This window comes from Anabrus simplex, chromosome 7 (genome assembly GCF_040414725.1).
Source record: "Anabrus simplex isolate iqAnaSimp1 chromosome 7, ASM4041472v1, whole genome shotgun sequence".
Classification (NCBI taxonomy): Eukaryota; Metazoa; Arthropoda; class Insecta; order Orthoptera; family Tettigoniidae; genus Anabrus; species Anabrus simplex.
The window spans coordinates 306,348,060-306,375,413 of NC_090271.1; the positions used below are offsets into that span (position 1 = coordinate 306,348,060).

Consider the following 27,354-nt stretch of genomic DNA (forward strand, 5'->3'; position numbering starts at 1 on the left):
CAGCAAATATCTTAAAAAAATAAAAACATTTTCTAACACCTCTAGCCATAACGTGTGAATTTCATTCAGAAACTGGAGCATTTTATTGTGGTATTGTATGCAATATTTTGTTATTTTGGCAATGTTAAGGTGTACAATTATTTTTTATGATATACATTGCTAATTGATGTCTGTTTTAAATGCATATTTCAACATTTTTACTGCATATTTTGACAATTTTGGGTACACATTTTGGTATTTTTTAAGTACATAATATCCAAGGCCTGATGATAATAATGACATTATGATATCATTTCATTAAAAGGTTCATAAGATTTTTCTTTTACTGTCTTGTGGAATCAATATGTCTCATAATATCTTTCAAAAATATACGAAAGAGAAGATGAAGTCTGCAATTCTAGAATATACAAATTTTCAACCAGGAGGTTGATACATTTATTATACTCAAATTAAGTAACTGAAATGTTTCATGAAAGATGTTCACAGTCATATTTATCTTACAAAAATACTTTCCTACATAAATGCTGAAAGGAAGCAGATGAATATTTCAACGATGAGAGTCATGTTTCACCATTTACACAAACTGTACTCTGTTAAACAGAACCAAGTGTTTTTAGCACCAAGGTACTGAAGGATTTAAAAATGCCTGATGGCTACAAGCACCCCTGGTAAGAGACACAGTGTTCTGCAGTCTCAAAATCGAGGAATAAAATTAAAATTATTCCTCTGAAATATAATTAACAACACTTGAGAGTAATAGCTTCTTCAAACTGCAAGCAAAGAGTCTCTCTCAGAGGCAAGTTCCTGACATCGCTTGATGTTATTTGCTCGCCGTTGCTCCAGGGCTGTAACAAGTGGACCCGACACAACTTCTGTGATATGGCATAGTGCTTTGGTCAGTACTACAACAAAGAGAAGAAAAATTCAGTACATTTATAATACTGAAAGAATACTGTACAAGACACAAACTAAAAGAACACTTACCTGCTTTATTATTCAACTGAGCAAGGATACTAAGAAAAGAAAGTCTTGTGGTTGCATCATAACTATCACTCTCTTCTTGGAAGAGGATTTCTGGTAATTCCACCATTGACTAAAATTAGAAAGAAAACATATTGTGGGTTTACAAGCAAAATACATTACATCAGAAGAAAACAGATGTTACAGTCTTTCATTGTCAATATCTGCTCTAACAATAAGAATAATGATCTTTAAAATTATGTGACAGGTTTGATATGAACAGTGTTGTAAGGCAGTGTGAAATGTAAAAAGCTCAAAAACTTGTAAATCCACAATATTTCAAGATTTATTTAATGCACAGTCAGTACATGGAGTTTGAAGCCAAAATATTCCTCAAACAAAGGCAAAGCCATTTGCATACACTACAAGATTTCATAACTGCTTCTCTCTAGGACGTGCATTTGCACGAGTAGCTTGGACAAAAAGGTCTGGAGCTGGACAGGTAATGGCCATGTCTACTATGGTACAGACAGCCTTGGCATTTTCCCAGCGAGGAAATGGGACACCATGCAAAACCAGCTTACAAATTGCCAATAGAGGGCTTCAAATCCAACATCTCTAGAACATAAGCTTACTCATACCAAGTTGCCAAAATTGCTTTTACACTGTCCATTAACTAATTCAATATTCAATACACTGAGAACATGACACAGCTATTACTAGAATTTCAAAACTGATGATGACAGGGCTGACTGAAGATAAATTTTTATCAAAACCCCCCCCTTAACACATACCTTCTTGTACAATATTGACACTGTTTTAGCTTAACTACCAACAAATAGACTAACATAAATGTACCTAACAGTTGAAAACATTAAACATTATAAGCTTCCTTAACCTAACCCTCTTGTACTCAGCTTATATGCAGGGGTTTGTTCAAAGCAGCTCAAATTATTTTTTGTGATTTTTCAACCAAATTACAAAAAATTAACACAAACAGTTTAACACATATTAAAATATAATAAATCCCAATAATATAGGAGTAGGTAGCAGGTAGGGACCCTCTTCGGAGGCAGCCCCATCCAGGGAGTGGCGCCCCTGCCTATGCAAGTCCCAGAACACACTGACCCGGTTTGTAACATCTGGTGTGGGTTCCAGCTCAGGGTTATGAGTGAAGACCTCAATGGCATCTCCGGCAGAGAAGGTGGACTTCGGTACGGTGGAGATGGCAGAAGGGGCAAACCTGTAGCGTGTGTACTCCAGAGGAGTGGCTACGAAAGGCGTCTGACTCCATGTTAGGGGCAGACTAATTTTGAACCTGGCAGTAGGTATAAAATGCCTTTGGGTGTGGCGAGCCCATCGTAACAACAGCCTTTATGGATTAGCAGATATGGTACCTTGGATAATGTTAGGGCGTCCCCTAACAAAGAAAGTGGAGAGGAACCATATTTGCCCCTACCCGGCTACAGCTGGATAAAGAGAAATGCTAGTTGCTTTCACGTCGCACCGACACAGACAGGTCTTATGGCGACGATGGGACAGGAAAGGGCTAGGATTGGGAAGGAAGCGGCCGTGGCCTTAATTAAGGTACAGCCCCAGCATTTGCCTGGTGCAAAAATGGGAAACCACGGAAAACTATTTTCAGGGCTGCCGACAGTGGGGTTCGAACCTACTATCTCCCGAATACTGGATACTGGCCGCACTTAAGCGACTGCAGCTATCGAGCTCGGTAAAGAGAAATGATGATGATGACGATGACTATTATAGGAAACTATGAGCATTTCAGAAAGGAATATACCTTGGACGTAGTATTATTAGTAAAGCCCAAAAAAAAAAAAAATTTATTAAAATTTGAATATAATTTTTGAAAAATAAATACAGTAATGGTTTTCAATGACAGAGAGATCAGATATTATTGCGCCTTTCTTCTTTACTCTTAAACCTGAAAGAGAGAACATTTAATTCTGAATAATTTGATATCAATATGATGTGTGTGGAAGCCTCTGTGGCTCAGGCGGCAGCGCGCCGGCCTCTCACCACTGAGTTCTGTGGTCAAATCCTGGTCACTCCATGCAAGATTTGTGCTGGACACAGCAGAGGCAGACAGCAGACAGGTTTTTCTCCGGGTACTCCGTTTTTCCCTGTCCTCTTTCATTCCAGCAACACTCTCTAGTACCATTTCATTTCATCTGTCAGTTATTAATCATTGCCCCAGGAGGAGTGTGACAGGCTTCGGCAGCCGGCACAATTCCTATCCTCGCCGCTAGATGGTGGCTTCATTCATTCTATTCGTGACCTAGTCAAATGACTGGAAACAGGCTGTGGATTTTCATTTTCATGATGTGTGTGCTGCAATTCACTCCTGAAGTATGGCAAAAAAATATTCACTGTACACGTAACTGTCATCAATGTCAGGTACTTCATGGTCCGATGCACGGTGAGCAGCTGTAACCATGCAAAAATCTTCAGGAGTAAAAATCGTCACTTCCCACATAACGGGAATAACTTCTGACCAAAAAGAGTCACTGTTACTGTCTAAATTATCTGGAAATTCAAGGATATCGGAATCATTCGGCCTTGAACATAGCGCAGCCATTAAGAGAAAAAGATGACTCAAGCGCGTGAAACAACGGAGTAATGAGAAGATGTATAATTACAGTTTGGGACGCACAGTGAACACACGATATACAAAAAGACTCTAAACTAAACTGATAACAAAATCAAATTGTTGTATTCATAAGTCAGCCAAAAACAGATCCACACGATAATCAATCAATCAATCAATCAATCAATCAATCAATCAATCAATCAATCAATCAATCAATCAATCAATCAATCAATCAATCAATCAATCAATCAATCAATCACTACTGATCTGCATTTAGGGCAGTCACCCAGGTGGCAGATTCCCTATCTGTTGTTCTCCTAGCCTTTTCTTAAATGAGCGCAAGGAAATTGGAAAATTATTGAACATTTCCCTTGGTAAGTTATTCCAATCCCTAACTCCTCTTCCTATAAATGAATATTTGCCCCCAATTTGTCCTCCTGAATTCCAACTTTATCTTCATATTGCGATCTTTCCTACTTTTAAAGACACCACTCAAACTTATTTGTCTACTGATGTCCTCCCATGCCATCTCTCCTCTGACAGCTCGGAACATACCATTTAGTTCAACAATGATAAAGGTGTTTTAATTTATTCCACCCATTCAATACTTATATTATCACGTATAGTTGTTACATAATTAAATTCTTAGTTACATGGGACATGTTTCGCCCTCAATTAAGGGCATCTTCAGCCTAAATACAATAATAAAAAATACAACTAAATTAAAAGTGGAAGTTAAATACAATCATCAAAAATACAACTAAAATAAAAAGTGGAAGTTAAAAGTTTAGTCTGTTCCTAAAATTCAGAACAATAAAATTGTGAAAAATGATAAAATAAAAAGATACTAATGGAAAACTGTCTTATGATTAAACTATAATCTTGTCGGAGACTAAAACTTCTATTAAAAATTCAAATTAAAACAGTTCATATAAAATATTGGAAAATCAAAGTGGTAGTATTAAAAAGCCAACGACATGAGGGCGTGTACACAAGCATAAACTTGATTGTCATGAATACAATCTTTTCAAGGCCGCTGATGAAATTCGTAGTAAGTAAGGCAGAAGCGTCTATTGAAAAATTGTAAGAGGCCGTTAGCACCGGTAGGTAATAAAATGATCTATTTAGATCAGACGTACAATAAGCAAAAGAATCTCAATGAAACCACGGACAATAAAAGTATGTTACATGAATTAATGCCGAAATTATTAAAGTCAGTTAGTTCGAATAAATTTAGGATACCTAATATATTTCATTCTTCAAACCCTAATACTCCTCCCATACCTACAGATATTAGGCCTACTTCCAGCAATGCAGTTGACTCCGCCCCTTTGTCAGCCTCGTCACATTTGACTCCACCCATCCTCTCCTCCCTTCCGCACTCCCCTATTCCTTCCCCTCCGAGTTCGCTACCGCCTCTGCAGCACAGTTATAACACCAGACTTAGAGCCAACAGACGGGCAGCAACCAACTCAACAGTAGTTAAGAAATAACAACTTCCTCTTACATGTAAGTCCTCATCTGTTTCAAAATTATGTAAGACTGAATTCTCTCCTTACGTTCAATTTCTTATTTCTTCTTTTCCTTCTCTTACAGAAAACTTATTTCTGCATCTGTTGACATTTTCTGGCAACGATTCAGCCATTTTATTACCTACCGGTGCTAACGGCCTCTTACAATTTTTCAATAGACGCTTCTGCCTTACTTACTACGAATTTCATCAGCGGCCTTGAAAAGATTGTATTCATGACAATCAAGTTTATGCTTGTGTACACACCCTCATGTCGTTGGCTTTTTAATACTACCACTTTGATTTTCCAATATTTTATATGAACTGTTTTAATTCGAATTTTTAATAGAAGTTTTAGTCTCCGACAAGATTATAGTTTAATCATAAGACAGTTTTCCATTAGTATCTTTTTATTTTATCATTTTTCACAATTTTATTGTTCTGAATTTTAGGAACAGACTAAACTTTTAACTTCCACTTTTTATTTTAGTTGTATTTTTGATGATTGTATTTAACTTCCACTTTTAATTTAGTTGTATTTTTTATTATTGTATTTAGGCTGAAGATGCCCTTAATTGAGGGCGAAACATGTCCCATGTAACTAAGAATTTAATTATGTAACAACTATACGTGATAATATAAGTATTGAATGGGTGGAATAAATTAAAACACCTTTATCATTGTTGAACTGTTAAATTTTCAATACGGACCTAAAATGAGGTTTATAACATGTAACATACCATTTAATCGAGCAGCTCGTCTCCTTTCTCCCAAAACTTCCCACCCCAAAATTTGCAACATTTTTGTAACGCTACTCTTTTGTCGGAAATAACACAGAACAAATCGAGCTGCTTTTCTTTGCATTTTTTTCCAGTTCTTGAATCAAGTAATCCTGGCAAGGGTCCCATACACTGGAACCATACTCTAGTTGGGGTCTTACCAGAGACTTATATGCCCTCTCCTTTACATCCTTACTATAACCACTAAATACCCTCATAACCATGTGCAGAGATCTGTTCCCTTTATTAACAATAATTTACGTGATCACTCCAATGAAGGTCTTTTCTTATATTAACACCTAGGTACTTACAATGATCCCCAAAAGGAACTTTCACCCCATCAATGCAGTAATTAAAACTGAGAGGACTTTTCCTATTTGTGAAACTCACAACCTGACTTTTAACCCTGTTTATCATCATACCATTGTCCACCGTCCATCTCACAACACTATCAAGGTCACCCTGCAGCCACTCACAACTTCGAACAACCACAACATAAACATTCACGGTCAACAGATTTCATTTGTCGAAAATAAAAATACTTCGTAGGGTTCGTGGATATATCTGTTGGGGAAAATGCAAATCCAATGCTTTAAGTTATTGTCACAACCATCTGTTACCATTTAACAGTCACTCAAATGACCAAAAGGTAAAGGTAAGGGTGTATTCTGCCCAAAGGCAGGTCCGAACCTACGCAGAGGTATGCCTGAGCCAGAGTTTGCTTACGGTAGGGTGGCCAGTTCCTTTCCGCTCCTCCCTAAATAGGTCAGAGCCAATGTATCGGGGCCGTGAGCATTCTCGAAATAACCTCTCGCGCCGACAGATCAGCGCGCTGAGTGCAAGAGGGTTAACAATTAACTTCATGTGTTATCCTCAGTTATTTTTACTGAATACACACCAAAAGCATCTAAGAACAATAAAGTTTAATACTGGGAAGGAAGAAAACTGAATATAACTTGGATATCAAGGATAATGTCCAGGTATAGGAGATGACAAATAATGGCGACATACTGAAATTTACCTATGATAATACAGACATCTACAAAAAATTACAAAATTCGAAAGGTAGAAAAGCAGTTAGGATTGATAACATTTCTGGAGATATACTAAAAACAATGGGTTGGGATACAGAATAATTATTTGCAGCGCTTTTAAGTCCTGGTAAGATACCAATTACAGTATGGTTCCAATGTATGGGACCCACACCAGGATTACTTGATATGAGAACTGGGAAAGATCCAAAGGAAAGAGGAAAGCAGCATTTTTTATTTTTTTTGGCTAGTGACGTCACATTAACACATCAAAGGTTTATGGCGACGTAAGGATGAGAAAGAGTTAGGATTGGGAAGGAAGCACTCACGGCCTTAATTAAGGTACAGAGCCAGCATTTCCCTGATGAATGGGAAATCATGGAAAACCATCTTTAGGGCTGCTGATGGTGGGATTCGAACCCAAAATCTCCCGAATGCAAGCTCACAGCTACGCGGCCCTAAATGCATGACCAACTCACTTGGTCATAATTTTGTTATGGGTGATTTCTGACAAGAGAGTAGTGTTACGAAAATGTTGCGAACTTTAGGCTGGGAAGACTCGAGAGTAAGGAGACAAGCTGTTTGACTAAGTAGTAGGGTCTGAGCCGTCAGTGGAGAGATGGCGTGGAATGGCATTAGTAGATAAATAACCTTGCGTGGAGCTTTGAAAGGTAGAAAATATAATAATATGAAGATAAAGTTGGAATTCAAGAGGACAAATTGAGGCAAATATTAATTTGCAGGAAGGGGAATTGAGGATCAGAATCATTTATCAGGAGCTATGTTCAATAAATTTCAAAACTCTTTGAAATAATTTAAGAGAAGACTAGGTACACTACTGACAGGTAATCTTCCTCTACCTATGTGACAGTGCTAAATGCAGATCAATGATGTCTGGTTACTGAAACCTACTTAGCATAACCAATGAGGAACCACTCAGGACAGTCATGTTCCTATGGTGAAGTGACGTAACATGCATTCTTCAAGAGTTGTGATGTATCTGATAGTCTTGAATGATTTCAAAAAAGTTTGCTTTTGATTTAGATGAAGTAAAGTTCTGTAATGGCCAGCAATACTGCTGAGAACCACGTGGTATTCCAGTACCTGTATGTCATCTGCTTGGACAGCAGTCATTCTGCGAGGCCAAATACAGATCAAACAACTGTAATAAAACTATTCCAAGTAAAAGATGTACAGCAGAACCTCGATTATACGTTCCCGGAAACTACATTTTCCCATATTATTGGTTAAAATTACGTGGTCCCGCGAGCACCCTAATTAAATCACGTTGTAAAAATCCCGCAGTATCCGTTCCTCGAAGAAATGATTTCCCGGATCAACCGTCCAGAAATTTCAGTCTCATCAACACTAAATCCTCGATCACACGTTTTTCTAGAAACTACCTTATGAAAGGACGGCTACGGCATACTTAAGGATCTTGGTGTTGACGTCCCATTGTTGCGGTAATTTGAAGAAGTACTGTACTGGAAAAGCGATCGGCGGTGAACTTGCATAAGGGATCATCTTAGCATCGCATTCAGGTAGTATTGTTTAGAGAACCTCGGAAATCATAAAGCAGAGAGTGCCCACGACAATTGGAAGGAGACAGGTCACATTTCGACAGCTTTATTTGAAGGCGGAACGAGTTTTGTCAAATGTTTGTACTTGCAAAACGTCTACATTATGTCCAGGGTTAAATGTTTATTGAATTTTTTCCAAGTATATCACCGAACGGGTTTTCGGCATTTCCCTCAGGGCACTGTATAGTCACTAAGCTTTCAGGCAGCAATCGAAACTGCTCCTTTTTAAGTAACACAAATTTAGTATTTTAATATTATCGTATACGATTATGTTATCGAGACCAAAACAGATGATGCTCCTTACTTACATAAAGCCATGGGAGGTTTTGGGATTGCCTATTACTGATATAAGACTGGGAATTTCATGTTTTTGTGTTAAAATGTTACAAAAGTCGTTTTATTTGCGCACGTTATATTAAAAATTTTTGTATCATTTCGCACTCGTACCGACTTGTACAGCGAGAGCACTTTCCAGCTGAGCTCAAGGTCGCGATTAATCGTAATGTATCTTGATGTACAGTGGAGAAGAAGCAGGCAGTAATGGCACAGGATTCCTCATACATAAGTCCGTAAAGCAAAGTGTGATCAACTTTACTCCAATCAATGATAGAATGTGCTCTGTGAGAATTAGGGCAAAATTCTTCAACGTAACTGTGTTTTGTGTGTACGCCCTTACTGAGGAAGCAGAAGATGAGAAAAAAGATGCATTTTATACTAAATTGGAGGAAGAAATTAATAAAGTTCAAAGACACGATGTGAAAATTATCCTTGGAGATTTAAATGCAAAAATTGGAAGAGAAGAGGTGTACAAACATTTAGTAGGGAAAGAAAGCCTGCATGAAGTAAGTAATGATAACGGATTGAGATTGATTGATTTTGTGAGTGGAAAGCAGATGATAATTAAAAGTACTTGGCAACCTAGGAAAAACATTCACAAGGAGACCTGGATTTCACCAGATGGTGTGACAAGAAATCAAAGAAGACCATGTTATCATAGACAGGCGAGATGCATCAGATATTATGGATGTTAGAAGCTGCAGAGGTGCTGATGCAGATACAGACCACTATCTTGTTAGAGTCAAGTACAGACAAAAAATAGATTTGGCAAGAATGGAAAAAGTAAGAAGAAAGGCAACGCACAATATTGAAGGTCTAAAAAGTGAGGAATTGCAAGAGAAATACAAAAAGAAAATGGCTGATCTTTGGAAATAAAAAGGTAATTATGGGAGAAAAGAAGAAGTGGAAGATAAATGGGAGATACTGAAAACAACTATCAGTGATGTTGCAGATAGTACCTTGGGAAAGAAGAAATTGGTAAAGAGAGCAGAATGGTTTGATGAGGAATGTTCAACATTAATCCAAGAGAGGAATGATGCTAGGAACAGAATGCTTCAAAGGAGAACAAGACAAACAGTAGAAGAGTATAGAGAGGAACAAAGAAGATATGTAGATATAAGAAAAGAGCTTTTGAAAGAAAGAGAATTGAAGAACTGGATGAAATGAAGGATAGAAACGAGGTACAAAAATTCTATGAAAGAACAAAAGATCTTAAGAGAGGATTTCAACCAAGAGCTGTTTTCTTCAAGGATAAAGATGGAAACCTTCTGGGTGATAAAAGCAAAGTGCTTGGAAGATGGCAGGAGTATTTTTACGAGTTACTCAATGGAAATAATGAAGATGATAGAGAGGAGGAAAATATAAATGTTGATGGGGAAGAAAGAGAATTGGAAGAGGAATCAGTAAAACAGCCAGACTCAGAAGAGGTCAAAGCTGCAATTAATGCATTAAAGAATAATAGAGCCCCAGGTGAAGATGAAATGGAGTCAGAGCTGTTGAGGTATGGGGAAGAGGGAATAGAAAAGGCTGTTTATGAATCGATTAAGGAGGTTTGGACAAAGGAGGAAATACCCAAGGATTGGACATTGGGTATAATTTACCCAATACATAAGAAGGGAGATAAGGCAGTATGTGGAAATTATCGAGGGATCACCTTGCTGGATGGAACGTACAAGGTTTTTGGTAAGGTACTAGCCTTAAGATTGGAATTATGGATGGAAAGAATATTACGGGATTACCAAGCAGGCTTTAGAAAACATTGTTCTACTCTGGATCATATATTTATATTACGACAAGTGCTAGAGAAGTTTTATGAATATGACAAACAGCTATATCAGCTGTATGTTGATTTTAAACAGGCATATGACAGTCTAGATAGGGGTAAAATTTACAAGATTATGAAAGAATTTGGAATCTCGAGGAAATTGATTGGATTGACAGAAATGACCTTGAAAACAACAGTATGCAAGGTGAGAGTGGAGCAAGATCTGTCAGAGGAGTTTTTAGTGGAGAGAGGACTAAGACAGGGAGATGTACTTTCCACACTGCTTTTTAACCTAGCTTTGGAAAAAGTAATCCGTCAGTTGCCCATCAACCCAGGGGGAACCATTTTGAACAGATTAGAACAAGTGATAGCATATGCTGATGATGTAGCAATAATTGCAAGAAATGAAAGAGCTCTTGAAGAGAGCTACTCAGTATTAGAAGAGAAAGCACGGGACTTAGGACTAGAAGTGAATATAAACAAAACAAAATTTGTGAAGATGGGAGATACAGAGGGAGTAAGAGGAAGGACCACAGTAAGATTAAATGGAAAGGAATATCAAAAAGTCACATCTTTCAAATATCTAGGCTCTATAATAACAGAGGACAATAAAACCTCCATAGAAATACAGGAGAGGATAACAAGTGGAAACCGATGCTTTTACACCTTGCAAAATATGTTTAAATCCAGGAATGTCAGCAGGAATACAAAAATTAAAATATACACAACAGTACTAAGACCAATAGTTATGTATGGATCAGAATGCTGGGTGATAACCTCCAGAGAAGAACAATGGCTGTTACGGTGGGAAAGGAAGATATTGAGAAAGATATTCGGTGCAGTAAGAGATTAGGATGGGTTGAGAATGAGGACAAATGTAGAGCTGCAAGGACTGTTTGGCCAGCCAGATCTTGTTACTAAAATTAAGCAGGGAAGAATTAGGTGGGCCAGTCATATTCAGAGAATGGCAGAAACCTGCACCATTAAAAAGGTGTTTATAGGAAAACTTGATGGAAGGAGGAGGAGAGGAAGACCCATGAAAAGATGGATTGATGATGTTGAGGATGACCTCAGAAAGTTAGGAGTTAAACGTTGGAGAAGAAAAACTAAGAACCGAGACGAATGGAGGCAGGTGATAAAGGAGGCCAAGGACCTACAAGGACTGCAGTGCCGACCAGTAAGTAAATAAGTAAGTATATTGGCAACATAACAGCAATCATTAGCAAACACATCAGAACTCAATACCTGTAGACAAGTTTTCGATAAACAGGTCGTAGGACATATGTGGAGAGGTATCTCAAGTCGAATATACTGGGGTGGTTCTCCTTCAGGACTCTGGTTAGCAGACTGGAAGCACGTAATCTGAACTTGTTGTTCCTAGAAACAAGCCAATTTTTTTTTTTTTAATAGAGAAAGTATTTTTAAGTAAATACTTATTTTTAATTTTTCTGAAAAATATAAAAGCTCTTGTTTATCAGTTATTACTAGCACTTTTTGTTTACATTTTTAACAGTTTATTGCATTTTTGTTTAGTGTTACTTATTTTTATTACACGATATTGGAATCATTCTGTATTGACGGTTTTCACTTTACAAAGGAAAAATTAAGTGTATCCTCCTAATTCAATACATCATATAATTCCATCATTAGATGGAGTAATCAAATTCAAACATGTTTTGACTCGTTTGAGCCATCTTCAGTGAAAAGAGGCGGGCGGGTTTGAAGTAATTTACATAATACAAGCTAAAAATGTGCCAAAAAAAAAACATAATGAAGGAACAAATGAAAAAACAAAAGAGAGACATGAGGAAATAAAAACAGCACAATATACAATATTTACATCATCATATGGAGCAATAAACAACTCACTGTGATAAAATTCAGTGAAAACAGGGGTGAATACAAAACATAATTGAATCCAAAAACTATGTTAACCTAAGAAGAAAAGAAACGAAAACAAATGATACAGATGGAAACGAACAATAAGTGCACATAGCGAGGTTGCAGACCTCTTAGTCTAAAAAATTTTGGTTTTATAACCATTCAAAACAGGATGAGATCACTGTGTCGAATATTCAGGCTGAAAGTCTGCCTTTGTAGAAACACCATCGCATCAAACGGCTAGGAGGGGAGCGGGAGCAAAAAAAGTTTGAGAAACCAAGCCCGAGATAACGTGCAGGCAAAATGCATGTGACAAGTGATGAAAAAACGCTGATGAAATTCAAAACTTTAGAACAGCATTCTCAATTTCTTCTCAATCTAGCAGTCCCGTTCTTGATTATTGTTTCAAAATGTTGGCTGGTTTGTTTGCCTTATTTTAAAAGGTTGGGACAGCCACAACAAAAATTGAAAAGTTGTGTTAGAGAAGAGGACAGATGCATGGTAAACTGTAAGTGACCTTAGTGGAAACCGTCATTGAAGTTCCAATCTGTTCCAATTTAACATGCAAGGACCTGTTGTATTACTCTTCCTTATAAGCTATTTATTCTTAATACAGAGGGGTCCAGAAAAATGTTGACACACTTTGATAGTCAATATTACTGGAACAATATGACATACTATCAAAATTCTTGCACCTCCATTAGCAGCCAAACAACGTTGATGCTGCTGAACTGCTGACCGAACTATGGCTGTCAGTGTTGCCGATGTGATAGCCACACAGGATGCCCCGTAGCTCATTCAGTGTAGCTGGCTTCTGTCAATAAACTTCATTTTTCAAGGTCCCCCATAGGTAGAAGTCAAGAAGTGTAAGGTATGGAGACCGTGGTGGGTACTCAACAGCTCCTCTACGACCAATCCATCGTCAAGGTAGATTTTCATCCAAGTAGGCTCTGACATCTTTGTGGTAGTGAGTTGGAGCGCCATCTTGTTGTAGGTAAAATCTTTCATTTCCAAACACCTCTCGGGTGGAGGTAAAAATCTATGTTTGCAGGATATGAAGATACACCTCACCAGTTATGGTACCTTCAAAGAAGAATGGACAAATCAAACTGCGTGATGACAGACCACACCACACATTAACACCAGGTAGATTAACATTTGTGCACATGAACATGAGGATTTTCAGGAGCCCTGTATGCACAGTTGTGGCGGTTTACAGTACCGTTCAGTCTGAACTGCGCCTCGTCAGACCAGATAACAATCCCTGCAAACTGTTCATCCTCGCAAAGTATGCCTTCAAACCACTCACAGTGATCTTGGAACGTACACTTTCCACTTTGCAGCCTTCAGAATTCATTGTATGGCTGATTGGCTTACTCCGCTCTCACGAGCAGCCTGATTCACAGATCTTTTTACGTGAACTAGTAAAATGTTGCAACACAGCAGCGCTGGAAACTGGACTTGTTGACGTTTTTGGCCGGCCAGACCTTTTCTTATGCACATCCTGAACAGTACCGTCGGCTTCCAATTTATCCCGAATACAATAAATTTTTGTACATGTTGGTGGCTGAGTTCCGTACACATTACACCATTGCCATTGTACCTCCATCGTGTTTTCATACTTCCAGCACCACTTCAATACAGTCTTGCGTTGCTCAAATGACAATCTTACTTCATTTATTGGTGCACTGTCGTCTGCTGGAAAACTTGTGCCAAGATTGTCATGCCATTCACATGACCACCATCTGCTGAGAAAACAATGGACTACACTACCGTGCAAGAATTGCAATGATATACTATTCTGTTCCAAAGATATTAACTATCAAAGAGTAATAATGACGCTACTGGCTTTACGTCTCACTAACTACTTTTATGGTTTTCGGAGAATCAAGGTGCCGGAACTTAGTCCCGCAGGAGTTCTTTTACGTGCCAGTAAATCTACCGACATAAGGCTGGCATATTTGAGCAATTTCAAATACCAGAAGACTGAACCAGGATTGAACCTACCAAGTTGGGGTCAGAAGGCCAACGACTCAACCGTATGAGCCACTCAGCCCGGCAACTATCAAAGAGTGTCTACATTTTTCTGGACCGCTCTGTATAAACATCTGCTTTCATTATTCTGTATTCTGCATACCCAGCTTGCATCGCACTCCCGACAGAAGTCGGGGACTCCCCATGCCCATGTAGTGATGTAGTAATAAGGACAACATAGAAGCATTCCAATTAGATAACCAAGCCCATAATTTACTAAGACTACAGATAAGAATCTGCTTTAAAAATAGGACTTGAAACAAATTATATTTTTGTCACACATGAACTTCATTTTCAGATTGCCTGGCAAATATTGGGTGAAACTCATGGAGCAACATTTGATGGATCTGACAGAAATTAAAGTAATATATAAGTAATAATAATAACAACGTAAACGTTTCCACCTTTTCTATACTACAATATTGAGCCCAATTGGCTCATATCATTGTCTTTAAAATATTAGAAATTAAAAAAAATGGCATATGAGGGAATAGCCGCAGTTACATTGTAGGCCGGATGTGTGGCGCCATTTCGCTTGCCCAGGTTTAAAGATAGTTCCACGTGTCAAGGTCATCTTGTGATGAAATGGAAAGCATTGGAATATTCCATGAGGTGTGATGACCAAAGTCACCAGATTTAAGTTGGCAACATTTTCAGGCAGCGAATCGCAGCAGAGCAGGTTTTGGAATGATGGGGGTAAATTAAAGATGGGTGCCGCATAAATGACTTCTAAAAATATTTAAATCCACCAGGGGATAAGGTGAAAACAAGATTAAACCATTTGGAGAACAATAATTAAAGACGGCGTATTTGCAACAATTAATTGGAATAAATAATCGCAGGCATATGTGACGGGATGTTACATCATTGTTGATGGGGTTCCCCGAGCTCACTATCCAAGATCCGGCGTGCATGGAGAGGACGCGAGCCGCTAAGAACAGACACTCTGCTACGGAAATTTGAACGTGTCGGACGTACGTGTATGTGGTTCACGAGAACCCTAATCTAGAGCATTTCCTATCAAATAACTAGCTGTCGAAGATACTACGGGTCCGATAGACTTTGCATTTAACTCAATAATGATCGAAATTTTTGAAAATTCAAGAAGGTGAATTTTTTACAACATTAACTGAAAATTAGGATCGGAGCGAGATCAAACAAGGACGCATCGCAGTGCCACGTGTAAATTCGCGGAAAGCAGAGACAAAGTGTATATTACAATTGTGAATAAGTGTATGTGCTAGAATAATTTAACTATATCTGTGTTTTTTTTTAATATGTATTTTAGTGTAGTAAGAAGTGATGAGCGTGTGATTTCATGAAAGCAACGAGAGTGAAGACCATGGTTGTGGAGAATGGTATGGGTTCAGGTTTTGAGGCCGTTAGCATGATGGCTTAAGTACATCATGGGGCCGACCTGAAACCATGAGGCCGTGGAGCTGAGTATGGAGCGTCGCCGAGTCGATAAGTACCCTGATTCATTATCTAGCATGTGCATGATTAGCTGTTAACTGTAAATAAATTAATGCATGATTATTCGTTTATTTTCCTTTTTAAGTACTGTAGCAAGGATAGTTAGTTTTTTTTTTAGGTTTTATTTTATGCTGATGCCTAGGGGGGTGTACATATTGTGATATTAGCGTGTGTTAAAATATGGTCTTCGCGAGTGTGGAAATAATGTGTGTAAATAATGATTTTCCATTACGGGTGTGAAACATGGGTTTTTTTTTTCTCAGTGCGTGATCTTCTAGCAAATATTAGCGTGTGCGTGTGTGAATATTTAATGACGTAGGAGGCATCAGTAAGGATTAGTTAGAGGGAATAGATAGATTAACCTGGCATGTCGCATGAAAAGTTCGTCAAGAAAATTTTCACTGACCCAAGATTCGAACCCGGACTGTCTGGCACATTACAGTGGGATTTTGGAAAATATATGTCATCAGTAAGTAACGTGCACCGTTAATCAATGAGAAAATTTTGTGCTGAAGGGAATAATTGTCATCCTAAAATTTTTCCGAGAAGTAGTTAGCTAGTGTTGAAATAGGGACCTCTAAGACACAAAATGCCGACCGCAAGAGTCGAACCAATGATTGTGTAGCGCCATATATATATGTAAATACCGGCATAATGATATACGTGTTCCTGATAATGGAGTGAGAAATGTAGAACAATACGTGAAATATGAAATGAATAGAATATATTGAGAGTATTATATAATTAGTAACTGTTCGCACAGGCGCATGATATTGTGGAGGAACATATGGCTTCATTTAGAGTAGAGAGAGAGAGAATTTAAGTGGGTGCGAACATGTTAGAATGCCGTGTCAATGAAATGAGTCGGACGTGAGATAAGGCAGCAGACCAGGACGGCGCGTTGTGTATTAGAGAGGCTATGGCAGCTGTAGTAAGGTCTTATAAGTAACAAAATATCGCATTCATCCGTAAGAAAAATTCTGTTTGTGGAACTCAGGACAGCACAATTGGATTAAATAATGATAGCTAGATTTCGTGACAGATCATTGCGGCAAGTGTAATGATAGGTCACTGTAATGGTGCCATGTTGAGGGTCGGAGTTCGATGCCCGGCCGAGCCAGTGTATAATGATTTTCCCTGTGACTATTGATTGAAATTATGTTGTGTTTGTTTATGTTATATGTTCTTCAATATGTGGGCAATGCAAATTTTGATTTTGCAGTTGCAATATTTCTTGTGATGTTGAATTCAGTTCACGGTGGTTGTTTATACTTGCGGCAATGAGGTTCATCCCATTGTCTGTAGAATCAGTGTAGGTTAAGATGTATTTAACATTATAGTATAGGGTTTCTTGCTACAGGGTAGGCATATGTTTTGTATATGATAAAACAGCTAATTAAGCATATGTGAGATATTTATCATTTTAATGAATCGGTAAATTAATTTAATTTATTTATGTCAGGGTTACTTTTCGATTTCGTGCGTGCGTTCCATATTATCAGCATTATATGAGGAAGGATGGTACTGAGAAAGAATAAGTTAAATAGTTTCGGACTCAAATAATAATAGGGATTATTTTTATATAAAATTTGTGATGAATAATTTTATGATATATAAAATTTTGGATTGAATTACCAAATCTAACAAACGTAGTTGGATAAATTTATGATTTTCAAGGTAACAATTATACCGACATTGATAACTGCGAATTTGTAAATTATAATGAATTTAATGGATTTAATTAATTAAAAGATGAGTTGTGAATTACACGGCGGATGTTGCTTAATGAATTTACACAGCCTCATACATTTCATTTTGAAGAGTGTATTTAAATAAATAATTTGGTATCTAGTAAATGGAAACTACAAGGTTTATCATATGGTGAGGAAATAACTTAAAGGTATGGAGAGCAAATATGAATTTGTTATTCAAAGAATGAACGGAAGAAGTTTTGGTTGTATTAACATTTTAAAAAGGTACTTTGACAAATTAACAAAGGTCATGATGATAGATTATTATAATATTTTATTATTGAAAATTTTGAAATATGGTGGTACCAAAATATGAGTGGAATGGAATTGGATTAAAAATTTTGAAGTACTGAAGTAGAGTTGATGAATAAGATGAAAGGGAATTGTAATAAAGATGAAGTAATGTGTTTAGAAGGATTTGAAATCTATGAGTCATGAGGTTGATATTTTATAGTCGAGGGTGATAGAGGTTGTGAACTATATTTGGTCCGAAGAGTTTATTGTTTGTATAGAAGTATACTGCTTTGCCAAAGTTTAGCTTTTTCAATAAATTTTGCATTCGTAAATGTTCTCATTCGGATTTTATTTAATTATTTTATTTCTTCTCTTTTATCCTTCCCGCTTGATTAATTTAAGGTTAGTTTATAATATCTGAAGATATCTCTGAGGGTAGTACCCAGTCAGCGACCCTGGGATGTCTCGAGCCGGCGCCACATTTCAAAGGCAGGAAGGGTAGAGGCTTGAGTTGTCGCCCGTGACGTGGGGCACGATTGTGTGTTTACCCATTAAGTGGAACCAAGTTGATCATGGTGATGATAGAAATTTTGGAAAATTTTTTGGAAAAATCCTAAATTTCGGGTTTCACGACTTTTGTTAGATATTTTATGAGTGACATGTAAATGTAGATTATTTTGCGAAACTGAATGAGAACAGATCGTGAGTACCATTGTTATGGACATAGGCTCATGGCAGTCACTTAATAGAAATGCCCAAAAGAATAGAGGGATTGTGTTAAATCCAAACGAGGTTAAAAATGTCTGGTTTATTCTTCAAATAAATTCAGCCAGGGGCAATAGTTAAGAATAATTGTAGATTTTCGTGGAAGGATGAGATGACCTCGGTCTCAAGTTGTGGAAAATGGCAGTGACAAATGTTATGGTGTCAGTTTACGACGATATGGACCATTGTTTCGGTCGTATCCGCCGTAATGCTGAGGGCATGTGTTTGTATACTGGCATGTACTGTATGTGAAGTACTTAATAATCCGAAAGCCCAATAATAGTATCGCGATATTCGGTGGTTCGATGTTAAATTTCTTTGGGGCTGTGTTAATTAGTGGTTTGTGAATTTTTTTTTCCGGGTTTAGTTTTCTTTGTATAGAACTTTGGCAAAATGTAGATGAAATAGGGACAGCTTCTAGATGGCAAGGTTTGAGGCCAAATTTTTGATTGATATTATCCACGTAACGTAAAGTAAAGAAGCTGGAATTAAATTATATGATAATGATTATGGAGATTTGAACTTATTCTTTCTCATATCCACGGCACATGGTTAGAGGGAAGGCCCGTTTTCTCAGTGAGATAATATGGTAGATGTGGAGGTGATGAAGGGTCTTATGACCGAACTCATGAATGAACTGAGGGAGGACATGAATGAACAATTTAGGGAAGCGAAGGAGAGCACTAATGAACAATTTAGGGAAGTTAAGGAGAGTGCGAATGAACAATTTCAAGGTGTTAACCAACAATTTCAAGGTGTCAATGAACAATTTAAAGAAGTTAAGGAGAGTGCGAATGAACAATTTCAAGGTGTCAATGAACAATTTAAAGAAGTTAGGGACCAGATGGTCAGTATCAAAGATCAGCTATCGACAGAGATAACTATAGTTAAAGAGGGCTGCGATAGGAATGCTCAAAGATTAGAGAAGCAGATAGAAGAGGTCCGAATGGAAGCAGTTACCCGCAGTGACAAGTTGGAAGAAAAGATAGATCAGGTCGCTTTAACAGTATCGCAAGTAGATGCCAGGTTGTCGGAGAAACTGAGTCAAGTCGAAATAAACGTCGAGGGTCAACAGAAAGCTGTAAATTCGATCAAGGATAAGATGGTTGATATTGAGGAAGCGATCGTATTGACAGACGCCAAAGTCACCAAGCTACAAATAGAAACACATGAATCGTTTGTCAAGACTGCCGAGGGATTTAATGACCGGTTGTTGCAATTGAGAGATAATGTCCATGGAGAAGTTAAGAAGGTAGAAGACCAACTGAAAGAAGAGATGGCTGAAAATAGGAAGGAACTCTTGGAGGAAATAAATGGAGTGCAAGCGGATCTTCGAGCTGAAGGTTGTGAAGTAACGAAGCAAATTAGTGAATGGGCTCATAAATGCCATAAGACGGAAGTGAAGGTGGACATACACGAAGAATTAATGAAAGAAATGAAAGAGGAGATCGGACAAATCAAGGGACTTAAGGAAGATGTTGAGATATTGAAATTACAGGAAACTAAGGGAGAACTGCTTATGCGATCGATGATAAATAAACAAAACGTCTTAGAGCAAGCAGGAAGCCATTCTAGTAGTGTAGGATTGGGAAATGGAGTAGATCAGACCCGTCTACCTGAAACTACCAACCAACCATTTGAAGAACGAACTTCAACGCCACAGATTATGGGACCAATTCCATATTTTGAATTGATGAGATTATCCGAGGGAAAGCCAAGGAAATTCACTGGCGGACCCGAGATAACACCGAAAAGTTTCCTTAGAGAGATGACAGAATATATTCAGGACAATAGAATTCATCCGGATAGACAGTTGAGGATTGTAGAGCGATTTCTAGATGGGCAACCATTGATCTGGTTTAAAGCATTTAAATATTGTTTTGATGATTACGAAGGTTTCAAGCGTGCCTTTTTACAAAAATACTGGGGACAGGAGGTTCAACAAGGACTCAGACTTGAACTGTATTCACGAAAATACCAGAGCACAGTACCCACGAGATACGCAGACTTTTTCAGTGGGCAACTTTTGAAGCTTAGGGAATTAGACTGTCCGCCTCCAGAAGAAGAGTTAATCGCATCAATCGAAAGACAGTTACCTGTGGATGTGCAAAGGACATTGATAGCTGCGAACGTGAAAACAGCTGTAGAGGCCGAAGTATTGTTGAGGCAATTAGATCAAACATCGAACTTGTATCATCCTAGGAATCGGAATATTGAAGCAGTCCATACTATTGACTTGACCAAGGAAGAGAATTCATCAGAGAAGAAGACCCAGGGAACCAACACGTACAACAATAAGAACGATGATAATCAGAACAGAGAGTATCGAGGAGGATACCAGGGAAGAAATTGGAAAGCTCAATCCTTTGGAAGAGGACGAGTCAACGATAGAAGTTATGAGTCAAATTATAATCAGAATTATGGAGGAAACAGAAGACAAGGGTACCGATATAGATATGGAAGGTTTGGAGAGATGAGAAGACCATATCCACCATATAATAGACCAGGTGATGCAAGAGGTCGACCAAGAAGAGAAGAAAATGACAGAATGGATCTTCAAGAACGCAGGAATGAGTCTAGAAGATATGTTGAGGAGTTGGCCACGAAAGGAGTATCGTCAGACCAGTGGAAGAGTGCGATTCAACAAGGGAATCAGGACAGAAGTCAAGGAGCTGAGAGTAGGGAATATCAGGCTCATAGACGTAGAGAGGAATCTGGTGGATTAAATATAAATGCCCCGAGGTTTTCAATGGAGGGAAGTGGAGCTAAAAAAAAAAGCCGAAATGTAGTATTCCAAGATAGTGCAACCGCAGGATGTCGCCATCAGGATAATCATGGATGGGCAATTGCAACCATTGATTCTTGGATAGCTAGACCAGAAGATCTTGTAGAGGATAAAGATAGATTTGTAAATAATGAAATAAAGAAGTTACCTGTCATTTATGTCAGAGTTGGGAGTCTGAGGGTCAGGTGTTTGGTGGATACTGGAGCCAGCGTTAGTGTGGTATCACAAGTTTTAGTTGATGAATTGCAGAAGAAATGTCAAATACCAATTATACCAGTAGCGTCAGTTAAAATTCGAGGCATAATACCAGACAAAGTTACAACATGTAAAAGTCAAGCTTATGTAGATGTAGAAGTTGGAAGTAATATCTTGTCTCACCCATTCATTATAATGAACCGAATGGAATTCAACATGATTATAGGGGCTGACTTTCTCCGAGAATTTAAGGCAGTTATTGATATGGAAAAGGATGTAATAAGCTTCAATCTCAGTGATGATCAGTCAGAAATTCAGTTAAACCAACTACCAAACGTTGAGGGAGAAGAAAGAATTTGGTTGGCAGAACAATCGGTGGAAGAGATAGTTAGAAACATACATCAAAATCAGGATGCTATTCTAGAAGAATTTGAGGAAATGATTTTCGCATTGGAAAGGGAGACTGAGTTACCAGATTTCGGGGACAAAGTCAAAAATAAAGTATCAGAAGCCATGATAGGAGAAGAAGATAAGTCAAAATTAAAGGGGATTTTAGGCCACCATAAAACAGTATTCGGATCCAAACCGGGGAAGATTCCAAATTATAAATATGAGCTGAAAGTAAATAGTTGGGAACCGTTTAAACAAAGACCTTATCCAGTAGCAGAGAAGTTTTACCCTAAAGTTAAAGAAGTAATCAAGGAAATGGAGGATAACGGTTTAATATCTAAAAAACCTACACCATTTTTGAATCCTTTGGTGATTGTTGAAAAACCTAATGGAAGCATCCGTGTGTGCTTGGACGCAAGGGCCATAAATCAACGACTTGTGCCTGAATACGATAAGGCCCCTCCTATCAAGGAATTGTTGAGAAAATTCCGAGGCAAACATTATTTTACGACTATTGACTTAACGTCATCGTATCACCATATTGAGTTGGATGAAGCTACTAAGGTTTTGACAGGATTTCTGTTCGACCAACAGACGTATATCTTTAACCGATTACCTTTTGGTTTGAAGACAGCTGGTTCTGCTTTGATCCGAGCCCTAGATAAGAATTTAACGCAGGAAGTCAAAGATTCTACGGTCGGATACGTAGATGATATTATGATTGCAACGGAGACTTTGGAAGAGCATTTTGATGTATTGCACAAACTTTTGGAAAATTTAAATCGTGCAAATTTTAAAGTAAATCTTGAAAAGTCCCACTTTTGTCAAAGAAGTATTATGTTTTTAGGTCATATTGTGGACGGTAATGGCGTCAAACCTAGTCCTGTAAAGATCAGATCAATACAAAATTTCCCCAGACCCATGAGAATCAAACATGTTCGTCAGTTCTTGGGAATGTGTAACTTTTTCTCAGACCATTGTCCTTTGTATACGGAAGTTGTTGCACCTCTTCAGGATTTGTTAAAGAAGGATAAGAAATGGAAATGGGATGAAAATTGTGAAAATGCATTTTTGAAGACGAAGGAATTATTGGCTAATAGTGTGAAATTGGGGTATCCAGATTTCGGAAAACCATTTATAGTTCAGACAGATGCTTCAGCTGTGGGAATTGGAGCGGTCTTATATCAAGAGTCGGAAAACAAAGATCACCAAGCAAATTATTTGGCTTTTATGAGTCGCAAATTGCGGTCTCACGAAATTAAGTACACTACGACGGAGTTGGAGATGCTTGCCATTGTTACAGCATTGGGACATTGGAGGAAGTATATTTATGGCTATCCTATTATCATTCGGACGGATCATAAAGCCTTAACCTTCCTTTTCAAGACAACTATGTCAAGCGAGAGGGTTAGCCGATGGGGCTTATTTGTTCAGCAGTATGATGTTACCCTTGAACATTGTGCTGGCAAGTTAAATGTGATTGCAGATGCGTTGAGTAGAAATCCTGAATCTGGAAAAGCAGAAGTAAATTTGATTGAAATTACACAAGAGGATAATCAGTTTTTGGAAAAACTTAGGAACATTTCGGAAGCACAAGAGTTGTGGGATGAGACCAAGAAATTGAGGGATTATTTTCAGAAGAAATTGCAGTCGGGAACAGTTGAATATAGAGAAGCAGAAAAACAAGCTATAAATTACAGTTTCTTTAATGGCATACTTCACAAATTCATTGATGAAGAGCACACGAAATTGAGAATTGTTGTACCACCACAGTTGAGATGTGAATTGATCTGGCTTACACATCATTCGATAGGACATGCTGGGATTGATAAGGTGACGGCGACCATTAAGGAAACCTTTATTTGGCCAAATTTGAAAGACATGGTGCGGAAAGTCATAATGACATGTGATATATGTCAGCGAATTAAACCTTGTCCATTTTTAATGAGACAAATTCCTAGGCCAGTGCTACCCTCTAAGCCTAAAGAGTTGTTTGCAATGGATTTCTACGGCCCTTTGCCACGTGCAAGTAGAGGATTAAAATATATTCTGGTATGCGTTGATGTGTTCACAAAATTTGTGACATTATGCCCTATCCAAAGAGCAACTACGAAAGCCGTTATTAGTCAAATAAAGAACAAAATTATACCTCAGATGGGAAAGCCGGAATTTGTACTAACGGATCATGGGACTCAGTTTACGTCCGAAATTTTTAAAAGGGATACTCAGAATTTGGGAATAGGACATGTACTCAGTTCAATTAGAAATCCCCAGTCAAATCCTGCTGAGAGAATTATGAGAGAGATTGGGAAGTTTTGTAGAATTTATTGTCGGAATGAACATTGGAAATGGATCAGAGTATTGCCAATCATAACTGAGAGTATTAATTCAACGATACATGAATCTACTGGCCAGATACCCGCTGTCGTACACCATAATGAGTATCCAAAAAGACCATGGGAAGGTATAATCCCGTTACCAAGTGATCCAAGACCTTCACACGAGCTTTGCGTCCAGAATACATCTCAACATCTCAAGGAACAAGCTGAACGACGTTTACGAAGAATGCGTAATAAGAGGTTCCACCGAAGTTTACGTGTGGGAGAATTGGTGCTCGTGAAGAAACCTGCAGTCTCAAATCCTAGTTCAAAATTTTATCATAAATTTGCTGAACTTTATATTGGGCCATATGAAGTCATACAGGACTATGAGAATAATTCTTATAAAGTCAAAAACTTAGAGACAGGAGTTGAAAGCACTTATAATGCTGGAAATTTGAAATTATATTATCCCACAAGGAGAAATATTGACCAGGAAACAATGGTTGACGAAGACGATCTTGAAGGACATCCTGAAGAAGATGAAGGAGGAGAAGAAGATGGTGGAGAAGACGATGAGATGGAAGATGAAGAAGAAGAAGATGTTATGTTAACCTACGATACTACATACGAGATGCCCAGAGGAGAAATGGATGAAAACGAAAGTTCTGGCGGAGAATGTGCCTGTGAAGAATTAATTGAATTAAGAGGAATGATGGAGAAGGTGGTTACTAAGTTAACAATGAATAATACTCGTCTTAAGGAAGAAAATTTGAGTCTAAAATCTGGATTTGTTAAGTAAATAATGGAAAGACAATGATATATTTGGAAGATGTGTGGTTGGAAAAATCCCTTGTCAGTAATTTTTCCAAAAAGAAAGTGGGGGAAAGATGAGCCCAATTGGCTCATATCATTGTCTTTAAAATATTAGAAATTAAAAAAAATGGCATATGAGGGAATAGCCGCAGTTACATTGTAGGCCGGATGTGTGGCGCCATTTCGCTTGCCCAGGTTTAAAGATAGTTCCACGTGTCAAGGTCATCTTGTGATGAAATGGAAAGCATTGGAATATTCCATGAGGTGTGATGACCAAAGTCACCAGATTTAAGTTGGCAACATTTTCAGGCAGCGAATCGCAGCAGAGCAGGTTTTGGAATGATGGGGGTAAATTAAAGATGGGTGCCGCATAAATGACTTCTAAAAATATTTAAATCCACCAGGGGATAAGGTGAAAACAAGATTAAACCATTTGGAGAACAATAATTAAAGACGGCGTATTTGCAACAATTAATTGGAATAAATAATCGCAGGCATATGTGAAGGGATGTTACATCATTGTTGATGGGGTTCCCCGAGCTCACTATCCAAGATCCGGCGTGCATGGAGAGGACGCGAGCCGCTAAGAACAGACACTCTGCTACGGAAATTTGAACTTGTCGGACGTACGTGTATGTGGTTCACGAGAACCCTAATCTAGAGCATTTCCTATCAAATAACTAGCTGTCGAAGATACTACGGGTCCGATAGACTTTGCATTTAACTCAATAATGATCGAAATTTTTGAAAATTCAAGAAGGTGAATTTTTTACAACATTAACTGAAAATTAGGATCGGAGCGAGATCAAACAAGGACGCATCGCAGTGCCACGTGTAAATTCGCGGAAAGCAGAGACAAAGTGTATATTACAATTGTGAATAAGTGTATGTGCTAGAATAATTTAACTATATCTGTGTTTTTTTTTAATATGTATTTTAGTGTAGTAAGAAGTGATGAGCGTGTGATTTCATGAAAGCAACGAGAGTGAAGACCATGGTTGTGGAGAATGGTATGGGTTCAGGTTTTGAGGCCGTTAGCATGATGGCTTAAGTACATCATGGGGCCGACCTGAAACCATGAGGCCGTGGAGCTGAGTATGGAGCGTCGCCGAGTCGATAAGTACCCTGATTCATTATCTAGCATGTGCATGATTAGCTGTTAACTGTAAATAAATTAATGCATGATTATTCGTTTATTTTCCTTTTTAAGTACTGTAGCAAGGATAGTTAGTTTTTTTTTTAGGTTTTATTTTATGCTGATGCCTAGGGGGGTGTACATATTGTGATATTAGCGTGTGTTAAAATATGGTCTTCGCGAGTGTGGAAATAATGTGTGTAAATAATGATTTTCCATTACGGGTGTGAAACATGGGTTTTTTTTTTTCTCAGTGCGTGATCTTCTAGCAAATATTAGCGTGTGCGTGTGTGAATATTTAATGACGTAGGAGGCATCAGTAAGGATTAGTTAGAGGGAATAGATAGATTAACCTGGCATGTCGCATGAAAAGTTCGTCAAGAAAATTTTCACTGACCCAAGATTCGAACCCGGACTGTCTGGCACATTACAGTGGGATTTTGGAAAATATATGTCATCAGTAAGTAACGTGCACCGTTAATCAATGAGAAAATTTTGTGCTGAAGGGAATAATTGTCATCCTAAAATTTTTCCGAGAAGTAGTTAGCTAGTGTTGAAATAGGGACCTCTAAGACACAAAATGCCGACCGCAAGAGTCGAACCAATGATTGTGTAGCGCCATATATATATGTAAATACCGGCATAATGATATACGTGTTCCTGATAATGGAGTGAGAAATGTAGAACAATACGTGAAATATGAAATGAATAGAATATATTGAGAGTATTATATAATTAGTAACTGTTCGCACAGGCGCATGATATTGTGGAGGAACATATGGCTTCATTTAGAGTAGAGAGAGAGAGAATTTAAGTGGGTGCGAACATGTTAGAATGCCGTGTCAATGAAATGAGTCGGACGTGAGATAAGGCAGCAGACCAGGACGGCGCGTTGTGTATTAGAGAGGCTATGGCAGCTGTAGTAAGGTCTTATAAGTAACAAAATATCGCATTCATCCGTAAGAAAAATTCTGTTTGTGGAACTCAGGACAGCACAATTGGATTAAA

General features: G+C 38.0%; 1 protein-coding gene across 1 annotated transcript in view; it reads right to left on the minus strand.

Annotated features, from left to right (window-relative positions):
- Window positions 1–407: 407 nt before the first annotated feature.
- LOC136877137 (lys-63-specific deubiquitinase BRCC36) overlaps window positions 408–27,354 on the minus strand; it is a 45,665-nt gene continuing 18,718 nt past the window's right edge. Inside the window, exons 4-6 of the mRNA XM_067150948.2 lie at window positions 11,815–11,946; window positions 985–1,093; window positions 408–902 (exon numbers count right to left, since the gene is read on the minus strand). Of these exons, the coding sequence (XP_067007049.2) occupies window positions 766–902; window positions 985–1,093; window positions 11,815–11,946 (378 nt within the window). The 3' untranslated portion in view covers window positions 408–765. The remainder of the gene's footprint in view (window positions 903–984; window positions 1,094–11,814; window positions 11,947–27,354) is intronic.